The 16,282-nt window shown below is 32.9% G+C and overlaps 1 protein-coding gene across 1 annotated transcript; it reads right to left on the bottom strand.

Moving 5' to 3' along the window:
- Positions 1 to 6,655: 6,655 nt before the first annotated feature.
- Positions 6,656 to 15,025, bottom strand: LOC105118260 (actin-related protein 4-like). The gene is made up of 20 exons (XM_011016164.1): positions 14,815 to 15,025; positions 14,646 to 14,737; positions 14,224 to 14,388; positions 14,039 to 14,112; positions 13,848 to 13,928; positions 13,171 to 13,231; positions 13,006 to 13,055; positions 12,273 to 12,327; positions 11,394 to 11,471; positions 11,222 to 11,275; positions 10,959 to 11,012; positions 10,823 to 10,883; positions 9,966 to 10,017; positions 9,782 to 9,848; positions 9,003 to 9,065; positions 8,837 to 8,899; positions 8,305 to 8,367; positions 8,150 to 8,214; positions 7,360 to 7,428; positions 6,656 to 7,168 (listed from the first exon to the last, which is right to left on the bottom strand). The coding sequence occupies exons 1-20, from the start codon at positions 14,825 to 14,827 to the stop codon at positions 7,123 to 7,125; spliced, it is 1,326 nt and encodes a 441-aa protein (XP_011014466.1). The 5' UTR covers positions 14,828 to 15,025; the 3' UTR covers positions 6,656 to 7,122.
- Between the last annotated feature and the right edge of the window lie 1,257 nt (positions 15,026 to 16,282).

Raw genomic sequence — 16,282 nt, 5'->3', positions numbered from 1 at the left:
TATTGTTGTTGTTGTTGTTGTTATTGTTGTTTATAATTTGTACAATTAACCTCCCTGTGGTTCGACCCCGGTCTTGCTGGGTTATTTATTACTTCGACACTCCTGCACTTGGAAGAAGACATCAATCTTTTAGTCGTGTCACTAAGTTTATTATGTCAAGGTGAAAAGGTTACACTAATGGTGTAAGAATAATATAATGTAAACTCAATATGGACTTTAATGTTTGATACTAACATATTTTATATTTGTTCTCTTGTTCACTCTTTAATACTTTGCTTGTTAAGTGACTAATCTAGATTTATGTTGTATAACACTTGGTACATCAAATGCTTGGCACTTTCATAGCACAAACTGTATGGTATAACTGACACATGTACTATAAAAAGAACTTGATTTGTTGTTAACATAAGTTATAATCATGAATGCCTGACGAGATTTACAAGTATTACCATTAATCAAATAAAATAACTAATGTAATCATGTTAATAATTTATAATCTAATCAGAACCTTCTTTGTGTATAGTTTCTAATTGAATAATAAGAGCTCATACTATACTTGTTTGACATACCATTAGTGGATCCTCTAACCTTGACATTTGTTATTATCATTGTTTAATTCTTACGTTAATCTTCCATCGTAAAGTTTTTCTTATTCTTTTTCTTATTCTTCTTCTTTATTATTATTATTATTATTACTACTACTACTATTACTATTACTACTCTTGCTACTGCTATTATTATTATTGTTGTTATTATTATTGTTGTTGTTGTATTATTGTTATCTATAATTTATAAAATTAATCTCCTTGTGGTTTGACCCCCGTCTTGCTAGGTTATTTATTACTTCGACACTCTTGCACTTGGGAGAAGACATCAATCTTTTAGTCATGTCAGTGAGCCACAATCACAACTACAATTTGAGTCTTAGATTGTAAAAACTTGTGCTTTTTGGTTTTATTAATAGCATAATATTTGTGTTTTGTTGTTTCTTATATCTGTTTAAATGTGTTTCAGGTTGTTTAGTGTTTGTTATTTCAGGTGATGTCTTCTGTACTCTATCTTTCTACTTTAGGATATTGAGGACAATGTCTTGTTTTGGTTGAGGGGAGAAGGTAGTTGATTAGTACTTAAAAGTGCATTGTTATCAAGGTTTTATATCATCATTTTGCACTTGAAATATCAATAACTGCTTAACTAAAGCATGTTTTATAATAATATATCTAATAATATAAGATACCTTTAATTTGTGGTAAATGCTCATTTTAAATGCAGGCCTATCACATAAATTAAAGGATTGATTGATGAATTTAAGAACTGAAATTGAAAGGATAAAGAGATGGCCAAACATAGAAAAGAGATGTCGGTGCAATCCAAACCGGAACACTGTTCGGTAATTGGGTCATATCTGGAGCTACAGATCTCAGATTTAGGTCCAATTTATATGGATGGAAAGGTAAGACATAGGCCTACAACTTTCATATGGAGCCCAAGATCTAAAAAGGCCATTATCAAGTCAAAATTGTAGCAACAACAAAGAAGCCCGAATCTGTCTTCCAGCCCGAGCACTGTTCGGTATTTTGGCCATATCTGGAGTTCTAGAAGTCCAAATGAGCTGAATGTTTTACACAAGAAAGCTGAGACAATTGCCCACAACTTTCATGTTTGCAACTGGCTCCAATTTTGACGTTATCAATGACGTTTTGGGCAGACAAAAGAAGATAAGGATTGTCACCAAGTCAAAAGTTGGTCACCCACTTATCAATTAGTCATCAAATCAATAGTTCCCAATTTTGGCCTATAAAAGGAGGCATTTGCCATGCATTTAGGCATCTTGGTGTTCAGATCAAGATCATGCTCTTCCTTTCTCTCTTTGTATTTTTTATGCTTTGTTTTCATTAATATTAAGTTTATGCCTTTCATTTCCTTTCCTTTACTTAGTTAACTTTTATGTTCTTATTTTGTTTATCTATTTTGCTTTCTTTCATTATGTCTAGCTAAGTTAATTATGTCAAGGTGAAAAGGTTACACTAATGGTGTAAGAATAAGTATAATGTAAACTTAATATGGACTTTAATGTTTGATACTAACATGTTTTATATTTGTTATCTTGTTCACTCTTTAATACTTTGTTATTATTGTTGTTGTTTTTATTGTTACCGTTGGTGTTGTATTATTGTTATCTATAATTTATACAATTAACCTCCCTGTGGTTCGACCCCGATCTTGCTAGGTTATTTATTACTTCGACACTCCTGTACTTGAGAGAAAACATCAATCTTTTGGTCATGTTACCTAGATAAACGATTACCAAAATACATGTTAGATAATTGTTTTCAAAGAGATCATGCTAACATGACATTTTTTTATAAGAAAAACAAGTAAGGAAACACTCATTGTTCAGATTTATGTTGAAAACATTGTGTTTAAAGATACTCAAGATTCATTCTCTCATGAGTTTGCTAATAAGATGAAATCTGAATTTGAGATGAGTATAATTAGTGAGTTAAACTTTTTTCTTGGCATACAGGTTAAGCAATATGATAATGAAATTTTTATTTTTCAATCAAAATATGCATGAGGTATAGTTAAAAAGTTTGGTATGAAGGTAAGAGTCATGCTCGAAGCCCCATAAACACTTCTATCAAGATCATTTCAAACCTAATATTGATTCCACACTTTATAGAAGCATGATAGGAAGTTTGCTCTACATAACTGCAACCAGACCTAATATTGCCTTTAGTATTGGTGTATGTGCTAGATTTCAGTCTAATCCAAAAGAATCACATCTTAATGCAATCAAGAAAATCTTGAAATACTGAAGTGCCGTATCTAATTATAGTATTTGGTATTCAAAAGACTCGAAAACAATTCAATAAAACTTATGGTTTTCACACTTGTGTGCAAAAACATACAATGAGACCCTAAAAATGCGTAAAGCTAGTCAATTGTCTTTTTAAAGCTTAAAATAAAGAAATTTAAAAAAGCTAATTTTGTAGAACTTATAGCTTTCTCTCGGGACGTAAAAACATGTTGTGAAGCCTTATAAAGTGCCTAAACCTCTGTAGTAGGGTTTTTAAATAACATGAGTCTTAAAAAATCAATTCAACAAAAGTAATCATTTTTTTTGTATTGACATGCAAAATGATATTTACAAGTCATATAAAGGTATTTAAAGTTGCTTGATATTTGAAAAAGCCAACTCCATAAAACACCATTTTTGCATCGATATGTAAAAACATATAGTGAGTTGTGGAAGTTGTTTGAAGATGATCAATTGCCTTTTAAAAGCATTGAAATTTGAAAAATCCAGTTTCCATAAAACTTACTGCAAAAATCAATAAATTGTAAGGCCTTTAAAGGCGGCCAATGTTGGCCACTAAGCTTGTTAAAGAACAAAAAAGTAAAAAATTCAATTTCATAAAAAACATTGTTTTCAAACCGGCATGCAAAATCATTCAATTAGGTCCAAAAAGATACCAACAGATGACAGGTAGGCTTTTTAAAGAACAAAACTACAAAAAAGAAATCCACAAAACTTATGATTTTGCACTAGTTTACAAAAACATCTCATAAGGCCCTGAAGGATGCTTAAAACTAGTTGGTAAGATTTTGAAAGTAAAAAAATATGTGAAAAACCAATTTCATAAACCTTATAGTTTTTGCATCGGCATATAAAAACATAATTTGAGGCCTAAAAATTGCCTAAAAATGTTTAGTCTACTTTTGAAAGCATTAAAAAAAAAAATGAAACCTAATTCTATAAAACTTAAGATTTTTCTCACCAACATGCAAAATCATATTGTAATGCCCTAAAAGGTGCCTAAAACTGACAGGTTGGGATTTCAAAAAACAACAAAAACCCTATTCCACAAAACTTATGGTTTTCATACCATATTGCAAATATATATCATGAGGTTCTAAAAGGAGTTTAAAGATGGCTAGTAGGCTTTTTAAAGTAAAAAAATATAAAAAGCTCAATTTTATAAACTTATAGTTTCTACATTGACATGTAAAAAACATGTCATAGGCTCTAAAAGGTTCTTAAAGCTAGCTAGCAAGCTTTCAAAAGCATAAAATTATAAAAAAATTAAGCTAAACTTACAATTTTCACATTAGCATGCAAAAACATATCGTGAGGCCTTTAAAGGTGTATAATGGTGGCCTATAGGATTTTTAAAGCACAAAATTAAAAAAAAAAAAAACATGATTCAACAAAACTAGTTTTCATAACATGTAAAAGCATATTATAAAGCTCTAAAAGGCTTCTAAAGTTAGTCGTTATGTTTTATAAAGCATAAAGGTACAAAAAAATATTTTCCATAAAACTTATGAGTTACATACTCATTGACATGCAGAATCATATTAGAAGGCCTTAAAAGGTGCAAGAAAGCTAGTTAATAGATATTTTATAGTAAAAAAAAAACTCAATTTCACAGAACTTATGGTTTTTACTTCATGATGCAAAAATATACCGTGAGTCCTTAAAAGGTACCTAAATTTGGCCAACAAACTTTGCAAATGACAAGTGCAAGAAAATAAATTCCACAAAACTTATAATTTTCACATTATGTAAAAACTTAAACAAGTCCTGAAGAGGTGCCTAAAATTAGTGGATTAGTTTTTTAAAGCATAAAATTGCAAAAACTTATAATTTTCATGCAACAACATTTCATAAGCCTTTAGAAAGTGTCTAAAGTTTGCCGAAACACTTTCTAAAGCACAAAAAAGCAAAAAATACAATTCTACAAAATTCATAGTTTGTACTGGTCTACGGAAACATACTGTAAGGCTGCAAAAGACATCTAAAGTTGATCGATAAACTTTTTTCAAGCACAAAAATTGCAAAATGAGGACTTAAGGGCATGGTGATAAACTTTTTTCAAGCACAAAAATTGCAAAATGAGGACTTAAGGGCATGGTGATAAACTTTTTTCAAGCACAAAAATTGCAAAATGAGGACTTAAGGGCATGGTTTTGAAACCCAGACTGACCCGGCAAGATGACCCAAGCCCCAACCGACCGAGGCCTAGGACCAATCCAGGTCTATGTAAAAACCCACCAAAGAGTTGGCCCTGCAAAACCCAGTCGACCTAGTGAATCGACCCGAAACCTGGGCTAGGCGACCCGGATAAACCCGATTGAGACCCAGCCTTTTTCTTATATATATATATATAAACATGTCGTTAAAAGGCTAAAATGATAAAGATGACATTGAAATACCTACAGATGACAAAGGATGTAGAGAAAGAAAACCTAAGATACAAGCTTGAAGTTTTCTTCAATTCTGCATACTTCATGGGTGGAAAGATTCTATTGTCACTCTACAGAGTATCAAAGAATTTTCTTTGTAGTTAGAAGACCTTGGAATAACAAGCAGATGCATTGAAACGATTGCCTCTAAAGTCCTAACTCATCCATCAAAGGTGAGTTTGCCGCGCATTTACTCTAAAAGGGAAAGAGAACGAGTCTTGTAATGGAACAGAGAGCCAGAGACATAAACCACCAAGCAAAGGGTGGTGGGATGAAGATATGGCACAATTAACAGTCAAGTCCGATGGAAAGATGTCATCTAGTCTCATTGGAAAGGCCTTGAAAATTTATACAGCTCAATGGAAAAATGCCATCTCTCCTCTTTATTCTTTTCTTTTTTTTCTAGATTGACCTGAATCAGAACATCTGATCCATGACCAGATCATCAAACTTGATCAACCACTGAATCGAGTTTCAAAATTATACTTGAGGGTGCTTAATGCAAAAATATATCATAAGGCCTCAAGGGTTCCTAAATCTTGCAACAAAATTTTATAGCACAAATATGCAAAAGACCCAATTCCACAAAACTTGTGCTTTTCACACTAGAACGCAAAAACATACCCCGAGTCTCTAAGAGGTGACTAAAATTGATAGGTAGGCTTTTTAAAACACAACATTGCTCAACTCTCTAAAAATCTTGTTGGCCCAGAAAGCCCACATAGCCATCCCCGAACTAGACATCAGATATCCATACAGCCTGATAAGACATCTTCGAGTGGAAGATCAACTATGATTCCCTGCAAGCTTAATATTGAGACTAGTCGAACACATCCTGGCACCAACTGTTCAGCCCTAAGAGCATCACTTTTACGTCAAATCCAATCTACTCATCATCTTCAACCATGAAGACAGAACATGCATGCATTGAATGAAAGCACACCTAATTAACACAAGTCCCTACAAATTAATCCTACAATCATCATCAACAATACATTGCTCACAAAACACAAAAATCAAGCAGCAACTTTTATAAAGACGTATTGTCACTTTAATTCCATCTCCAAATAATTCGAAGTTGATCGCTCTACTCGTTGCATAGACTCACACACATGAATTTAAAGCTATATAAACTATCTTGAACCTGAACCCCAAGTCAAGTCAATTCCATCTTGGTAATTCTCCCTAAATCTTTTTCTAAGCAATCATTTTTAATCTTGATAAACATACACAAAATAACCTCTGGGACTTCATTACCTCTACACATCTACTAAATCCCCTAAGCCAAACAATGAACTCGTTTTGTAGATTTTCATGCTACCAAGTTTTGTCTTCTCAACCTCCTCGTTCATCCATTAGTCTCAAAACGAACCTGCTTTTTCTAGGGTTTTCCGTGAGTCTTGTCAAGTACTAAATTCCTCTTTTTCTTTTTTCTTTTTTCTTTTTTTTGTTTTTTCCAAATGTATCTTTCCTGTCAGGGTACCAATAATACAGAATGTTCACGTTCACGGCATAACACATGTTTGTCAATAGTAACATGTTATATAGACAACCCTTGGCGGTCCATACAAATGGGCATCGACCTATGCTAGAGGGTCAAATAGTTAGTCACGGCATGCGTGAAAGGGATGCAAGATGGAAAATGCTGATACAAAGCTAATGTTGAGCAAAGTCAGGAAAATGATGATGATAATAATGTAATCTAAGCTAATTTTTCGTGGTGGCAGTGGATGCTCTGAACTTGCTTGAAATCTATATGATCCCCAAAATGCTAGCACTCAGATGACATGAAAGACAGCTTCACCAACCATAAAATTATCCACCACGAAAATTGATACAACCTTCTGCACAGCTACCTTCACAAATATTGTATCAAGGGCATTTTCTCTGTACATAAGACGCCCCATGTTCTTCATACCTGTCAATTCCACAAGCTTAAATTGAGTATGAAATATTTGCTCAACCTTGAATTCGTGAAGCTTACTCTCAAATTAAATTCTGAAAATCCTTAAAAAAAAAAAAAAGAGCATAACTTGAAAATATGTTCCTTGAACCTCAGAAATTAACTGGCATCCGTATAACAGAGAGCTCTGAAAGATAGGAACTTACTCGGACTTGGAGAACCACATCTGCTGGAATGAACCAAGAGATGCCAATATACTCCCTCCTATCCAGACACTGTCAAATAATCATTTGTAAAACCATCAATTCTAAACCATCATAAGGACTTGTCAGCTAGAGAAATATCACACATAAATAAACTTGAAAAGCTTCAAAAAAAATAATCAAATTATCAGCTCTTCTGCATGTGCTGTACATGAAAGCATTGTGGTAAAGACTTCAAACTATATCTAATAACACACTGAAATCACCAAAACATGCTTCAAATGCATGGGAATAAACTGACTTCAACTGCCAAGACAGTACCATCTTTGTTTCTCACAAAGACAGTAACACATCAAAGCAATATACATTGTAAAAGTTGAAAACATCAAAAAATGAAGGAATTACTCCTCCAAGTTTCAAGTTTGCAGTGAATTTTCCACCAGGATGGATACTGTTTTCTGTGCTCTGTAAGATATCCGGGCTATACACAAAACATTCAATTATTAAGTTGATAGGCTTATCTTTGTTTCTAAAGTGATTTTCTTCAGGATTCTCAATACTTCAACATATCTATCTCTAAAGCTATCCCCAAAGATCATTTTTAAGTTAGCCACCAGTCATCCAAAAAATGAGATTGCATAGTTCATACATTTTTGTTGCCTAAAATACACACAAGCCACTAGGTGCCAAACTGTAGCAGTTGTTACACTGGAAAACAGATGTCAATATAAGCCAAGTTCTGACAATATTTACAAGCTCTCGCACACAAAAGCATAGAGAGATTTAATCAAACCTGAATCTCCTTTCAGTTGCATTTCCACTAGCCAGCACTTTAACTCTGGCAGCTTGAGGAGACTCCTACACATGAATGAGTGATCATTCCATTATTTTATAACTAAATCCAAAGCAGAAGGGTAGACAACAAGTATCTTGTCAACCAAAAAGTACCTCAAGCAAATCTTTCTCAAGCCGTTCCTTCAACTGTTGCATTGATGCTGTTCCACCAGCAAGCTACATCAAAGCGGAAAGAGGAGCAAATGAACATTGAAATTTTAAACATAATATAGTGAAACTACAATCCATGTATTTCTTTTTTTCCTTTTCACATTGTAGATATTCATACAACTGACACTATGATATGATAATCTGACATTAAAATTGATTCATGCAGTTATGTGCAATCTATGGCATGAAGCACAATCAAAACTTTAAGTAACCCATAGCTGACTCTATTTGTTGATCATAATACAGTCAACTAATGTTAAAGAACACTCAATCTCCACCCCCATCAAATAAAGGGATAAAAAAAGAAGTGAAATCCTTGAACAAATCAAAGAGAAAAGCAAAGAAACCTTCAAAGTTTAAGAGCACAAATCCTACACCCCAATCATTCCATCAGTTATCCAGCCATCCACACATTTTGCTAGTTATTTTCTTTCAACATTACATTCAGAGTTGACAATGAGCATGTTCACTTTACCAGTATACTACTGAACAGTTCTCTTCGAATATCAACATCACACTTATTAATGCTTTCAATAACCTGCATGCGTTGGGAAAGAACTTAGCAAAAGTCAGAGAAAGATAACTACTAATATTTAAGTTCAACAGAAAATATTTTTTTAAGTAAAACAGAGTAGATTTACCATTTGTGGCAAACCGCGAACACTGGGAGCAATCTCCACAAAATTATCCATACCAAGAATTGTCTGATATTAGTCACAAAACAATTTGTTATATGAGAACACATGATGAAAAATTTCACACTTGAAATACAAGATGGACTTGTATACAATACATAGAACCATTTGCACCCCACAGATGAATCAAGCAGCTCATGAATATTTCATATGAACATAAGATTCACATGTGCCAAGAAAAGGATAATTACTGGTTAAATATACAGATTAAATGATCATTGACGCCTGTTTCTGTTAAACAAAAATATAACTCTAACAAGAAGCATCAAAGTTCAGGAACAAACAAGATTTCAAGAATACCGACAAAGATATTATAGAAAGACCCTTCAATAACTGAAATGTAGAAACTAAATCAAATGAGAAAAGAGTTATGGTAAAGATACACCAAACATACAAAGTAAGTGCCCTGCATTATTAACATTTTTTTACTTTTTTCCTCTTTTTAGAAAAAAATAACAAAATTCATGTCCACCGTGAAGTTTTAACAAGTGCACAAGGCGGTCAAAAATAAAATGTTAGCATAGATTTTTTCAAAATCTCCCTCCATCAATGTAGTTAGAAGAAAATAGAAGTAATTCTAGAAAATTGTAGCAATCTACAAATTGTTCCATGAAGTGAATAAACTAAAGGGCATCTCCCTAAATGAGTATGAATATTGCAGAGTGACAGAAAATGCAATGGAAAAGTCAATGAATAGGCATTGTGAGGGTTCATGAGCCATGAACCTGAACCAATGATGGATTGAATAGAATATCTGGAATCTTGAATCTATCAGCTCCAATTTCAATTGTCCTGTTTGTGTTTAAGAATGAAATATCAGATAGAAAACTGTAATGTTCAATGTTCAAAATGCAAAAAGAAAACCGACCAGCATTCAAACTTAATAATATTGTATTGATTGGGACTTACTGGCCATCCGGAAGCTCATATGGAGTCATTGGAATGTTTGAGTATGAACTTTCTGAATTTGCAAAGAAAAAGGACAAGGAAACAGAGAGAAAAAGAAAGGTTCACATAAATCAACACTTGTGAAACTGAAAACAAATTATGACTTGTTATGCCAACCAACATAACTAAGCAAGAGATTCAGTTTTACTGAACAAAAGCTTAAGTGTCACGATTTATCATGGCAAAGGTGGGTCATTCATTCATCATAGATTGATTGAGACAGTATGGTCCTTGGCTTCTCAAGTTTTCACATTTTCTGGAATTTTATTCACCAATTTTGAAAATGTTACTCTGTCATTACTGCAGAAAAAGAAAGTTGCTTTGGGAACTTTGGGATGCATTGAGAAGTCAGAAAAATTCACGGAAACTTCAGGAAAATATTTGACAGAGCCTGTTCACAAATAATAGCCTAAATCATAAGACACACTAACCCAAGTGACGAAGCAGAAGCATTGAGAAAAAAAAAATGAGTAGGTTTCTAAGATACAATACAAGTTTCATTTGCAACATTAATTCTACATCGCCAGTGATCCAGCTCCTTATAGGAAATATGAACACATTTTGTGTAGGAAACAAACAGATAGTGGCAGTAAAGTTGATGCCTAGGATTAAATTAACCACAACTTTATTGAAGGTTGAATGCAGCTCTGATTTCAAACTACAAGAACAAGAAATAAAACAAATTGTATGTCCCACAAACCACATCCACATACAAAACATAGACAATCCAGAAATTCTGTTGAGTGGAGCATGTGATCTTAATGGACAAAATCTACAAGCAATCAAGCATTGCAAATACAATATGAAGAAATACACACCATCATAGGGCGTATCGGGTGCACGACACACACATTCCTTGATATCACTTGCAATCACTCTCTGTTTCCAAAACAAAAAATCAGATACAAAACAATACTCATCTTCACAAGGAATATTGTCTAGACAATCACAGACCTGAGAGTAGAGTCTGTAGCTTTCAGTTGTATTTGTAAAATCAAGATCCACTGTCTAACATGTTCAGAAAAAATATAAGAGAAATGTCAAATGCATATATTAGATGAACAAAAAAAAGCCAGATGAACAAAAAGCAACAGTGGAAATTAGATCTGAATTCAGAAAGCAAAAGAAATGACGAGGGAAATCCAGCAGAAACATTGAAAGATATCATATTCCCAAAAGATAATGACAAACAATTTCCAGTGACATTTTAAAAATACCTGAAACACACCCGGCTGTATTTCCTTTCTTTTGAAAGAGTACCTTGGTTTTATCTGCAAAGCCAAATAAAAAGATTACTTAGAAAACAGGAAAAAAAAGGCATACTTCAGTTAGTTCAGACAAAAGAACTCGACTTTCAAAGTAATAAAATTCATTCATATACTAACTCACCATGACACCTTTGCTCTCCAAGCTTTTCATCAAGCAATCAGTAAGAAGTTCTCCCCCAATAGGAGAAAAGGCCACAGCCTATAACCACAAAAGCAATAAAAAGAGGGCTGTCAGTTTGTCATGGCAAATAACTCTACCTTGGACCTTTGACATTAAGAGCCTATTTGGAAATGCATCAAAATAATGTTTTTTTCATTTTTTTTAATAGTTTATTTTTTACATCAACACATCAAGACAATCCAAAAACACCAAAAAAATTAATTTGAAGCTAAAAAAAATTCAAAAATTTCCAAATGCATGGTTGGACCGCAATGCCATACGGGGCCTAAAAAAGGCCAGCCAAACTTTATTGTTCCCATAAGCTCTAAATATTTAGGAAAGAGAAACAGAGCAGCAATAAGTCCGCTGCTGGCAAGTGATTTGGGAAACAGGTTGATTTTTAATTAAGTTCCAATAATTGGAGTGTCCTCTAACAATTATTCAACAGGCTTGGTGCTCTCTTGCATGGAATCCTTTTTTCCTTTATCTTTTAGGAGCAAGTCTTGCAAATATACTTCTTTTCTAATGAATTTCTTTATTTACTCCAACAAAAACATAAACATCAACGGAACCATCTTTTTGCCTTGCCAACCACAACAAGACAATTTCCAATAAAAGATATCTACACTTTTATCACTTGACATGCTGAGGATAGATCATAACTGTAGATTTATCTTAGAGTTTAGGGACACATTCATAATGTTGGAGAGGATACAAGAGAATTACCAAGAAATAAACTAATACAATTGCTTTATTGTTGAAAGTTTAAAGACAAATACCAGAGCCTAAATGCAATTTTTGCTAGTAAAATAAGCCACTTGATCAGGGAAAGAGCAGTACCTTTTGAATAACATAACCATCATGGACTGGTGCAATTGTAGTTGATCCTCCACCACTAGCACAAATAACATTATATCAGTGTTATACTATGCGATAAATCAATCAATATGTTTTACAAAAAGATGTCATATAGAATGCAAGGGAACACCAAAATCTGTTATTGCGAATAAGATCTTTCTAGAAGCAATCACCAAACTTCACTAATTACAGCCAACACCAATTTAAGCAGATAAATTGCCATGTTAATCCAAAGAATGTTTCAATCTTCTAGGTTAAGCACATTGCTATCAACTTTTCATGAAAAGCACCAATTTCAAATTCTGTTATCCACCATTGTATTTGCATAACTTGAATTTTCTAAGTTTTGGATATTGCTCATGGATGAGAAATTCAACAGTTCTAAACCATGTTATGTACCAATGTCATTGTCCATCTTCACATCAAAATGTTAAAAGCAAGTTCCTTTCCTTGTATTTTGTTCTTTTCACTATTTAAATAACACTACGATCAGCAGTAATTAAGCCCACAGTCAATTCTTCCATCTCATGTATTCTTTTTAGAATGTATGTGGCAAGAAATACACCATGGAGATAAGAGACAAGGTGGTTCCTTTCAACTAAAATAGCACAAATAGTAAGAAGATTGAAGATAAGTGTAAAATATATTCAGACACACTGACGCTTCCAGTTTACAACATTACACACTCATGAATCAGCAACTAAACATATCCTACCTATCAACAACTAGCGAGGTAGCACGTCCTGATGCAAAAGATGTTAAAACCTGGCAGCAAGAGGAACTTGAGTCATACCAAATTAAATGACATCTTCCAATCATATTAATATATATATATATGGTACAAATTGGAGACATGGGCACAAGATGGAAAAGGGCATACAGCATTCTTCGCCAAAAATAATGCAGGAGTGTTGTACTTTTCAAACATAAGCTCTGCTGTCCTGTCAGTTATGCAACAACCCAACCATAATCAGCAAGCATCAAAGCAGCATGATGAAACAAGATAAAACCAAGAAGCTTAGTTTGTTTTTAATGACACAAGCTGAGATAAAAGGAATATTTTTTCAAAGATTTATACCCTGCACAAAAACAAGCTAATGAATAATAATTTAAGGACGAAGTTGGGGGGGGGGTTGTTGGTTAACTCTAATGTCAATAAAAAAAAGAAGAACAAAACCTTGCAAGACAGGAAATCACTAGCATCACTTTGAAACATGGGAATGAGTCATATGATTACCATGAGAACCATAAGTGAAGTAAAAACATGTTGCAAAACTGGGAGTTTTTTCCTTCACACTTTATTTGGGATAGATCACGCTATTCAATTATTTATAGAGAATGACCTTGATATAGCTTCATGGTTTATACCACAAAATTGGGTATTAAACAAAATCAATGGTATTATTATTGGTCATTCTCGTAGAATCACAAAAGCAAGAACTCTTTTGTTTGATCATGAGGGTTACTCCCAGCTAACATACAAAAGGAAACAAATTCTGACAAATGCAGCTGGCAATGATTGATTTAAGTACATATCATCATGTATTGCCAGCTTACCTTTCTCTCTGTTGTTGACTGTTGGATGAAGGTTCTGCAAGTAGCATTGGATGCTCCTTTGGATCAATCAATAGACACTCCCTAAAGATAGTAAATTTTAAATTTAGATATTACAAAATAAAATAAAGAAAAGAAAACAAGACCACCGAACATTTTAAACTGAAATCAGAGTGTTGATAATGAATCATTACCTGAAAGCATGATCCCATATGCTATCCACAATATCCCAGTCAGCAACAATCCCGTCCTTAAAAGATGATAACACCTGATGAAAGGCAGAAAAGCTTAGGAAAACCCTAAATTTATTACATAGCCTGAACAATTCCACCTAGCCTTTCAGAAACACGACAAGAAGATAACTGGAACACCAACTGACCTCCATATGGTCCCGACGAAACCCTAAGGCCTGAGATCCTACAAATAATTTACGTTTTCCCTTCCCTTTCTCAGAATCTTTGACATTATTTTTAGAATCTACAGCAGCATTCTTCTCGTTGCTTGTCATGTCATCAACATCCATTTGATCAATTGATCCCACAACCTGAGCAGTAGTTATCCATGTATCAAGAAAACCTCTAAAACAAGGAACAATAGCAATAACAACAATGTCTAAACCCTAGCTAACAGCCACAAGCATTTTCCAATTTCCTCTCCATCAAAACCAGAGAAAAGACATAAACATTATCCATTTTTTAAATTTCAAACACGAATTCCTTGTTTTAAATGCAATTAAAAAAAAAAGTAAGTTAAAATGTTGGTGATGTAGAAGGTTAAATAGCATGAGATGGAGAGACTAACAGAAGGAAAGACGGCCTTGGGTGCGTCCTCGCCGGCATAACCAGCTTTGCAAGTGTGAGAACCCAAGTCAATGACTATAGCTGACACTTCATCTGTTTTCACCAACAAGATTATCAGAAAAAAAAATAATAAAAAGAAACAATTTCGGAGACATGTTTTTGAAACTCACCACCACCGTACATGATTGCAGCAAGTTTTCAAGAGTGAGTGAATTTCTGAGGTTTCTGAGGTTAGGGTTTTAGAAAGAGCATATGGCGGTGGCTGGCTGGGTCTATTTCGATGGAGGAAGGAGTTGTTAGCACTTAGCAGCTAGTCAGGCCATGAGTTTCTAACCCGAGTTTTGACATGCGATGGATCTACACTGGCCCAGACCTGGAGGGAATGAGATGGACTCCTAACTTAAAGCCCGTCCGATTCACGATTGCTCGAGTCTCCTGGAGGAGGAAATGAAATAATAAAGATGATCGCATCGCATCTATGCATGCCTTTAAAAAAATCAACTTTAATGAAGGTGTTTGTTTCGGATAAAATATTTTATATGAAAATTTTATTTTTATAAAATATTTTATTATAATTAGTAGGTAATGATATAAAAAATACAATGTTAATAGAACAATGATTATAGTAATGATATGTTATATTAATGAAATAGGGGTCAAGGTGGTAGTGATTGTTATAGATGTAATGAGGGCATTAATTATTGAAATTGGTAGATAATATTATAGGTGAATTATATTTTGTAAAATAATTAATAAAATTTAATAAGTTGAAAAATATTTTCTAATAAATAAACTAATTGTAAAGATTAATTATAAAATATTTTATAAGAAAAATTAATTTATGCTTAAGGAAAAAATCTTCTCTTGTTTATTGTGGGTCGCACCTCATTGTAGATAAACATTTTTCATAGACCAATTTTCTTATAAACTATTTTAAGAAAAAAACAAATATAAAAAGATCAAACAAAACAAGCTCTCTCTTAACTATTTTTCGTTTACATATAATTAGATTATTGTGTCACACCCCGTTGTGTATCCAACCAATTTCTTTAATATAAAAAACAATCACCGCTAAAATGTTTTCTAATAAAAAAATTATAATAATGAACTCAAAATATAATACATATTAAACAATATTTTTTAAAATATTAATATAATGATATGTTAGATGATATTTTTTTTTTCAAATATTATGACAATGATATATTGGGATCGACCTATTTAATTTGTTCAATATATAACATGGATAATAAGATTATAATAACCTTATAGAAAGTAATTCAAAATAAATTACGAAGGTCAATTCATAATCTACATAAAGTTGAAGAATAAAAAAAAAAAACTTGAGTTAACCTGTTAAACTCGTAATTTAGGTTATAAGATTGAAATAACTCCCATAAAAATTAAATTAAAAAAATATAAACCCTAATTTTCAATCACCTCGATGTTAAAGGATGAAATAAAAAAAAATCGATTAAAAAAAGATATAAAAAAATAATATAAATCAACTTAGCTTAACATATTAAACTCATAATTTGGATCATGAAACAAAGATAACTTCATAAAAATAAATAAAAAATCATGAAAATCAATCTTTAACAAATCCATTGTTGAAGTTTGAAATCGAGAAAAAAAAAC

The sequence above is a fragment of the Populus euphratica genome, unplaced genomic scaffold, assembly GCF_000495115.2.
Source record: "Populus euphratica unplaced genomic scaffold, PopEup_1.0 scaffold1836.1, whole genome shotgun sequence".
Lineage (NCBI taxonomy): Eukaryota > Viridiplantae > Streptophyta > Magnoliopsida > Malpighiales > Salicaceae > Populus > Populus euphratica.
This window is presented reverse-complemented; position numbering and strand designations above follow the sequence as displayed.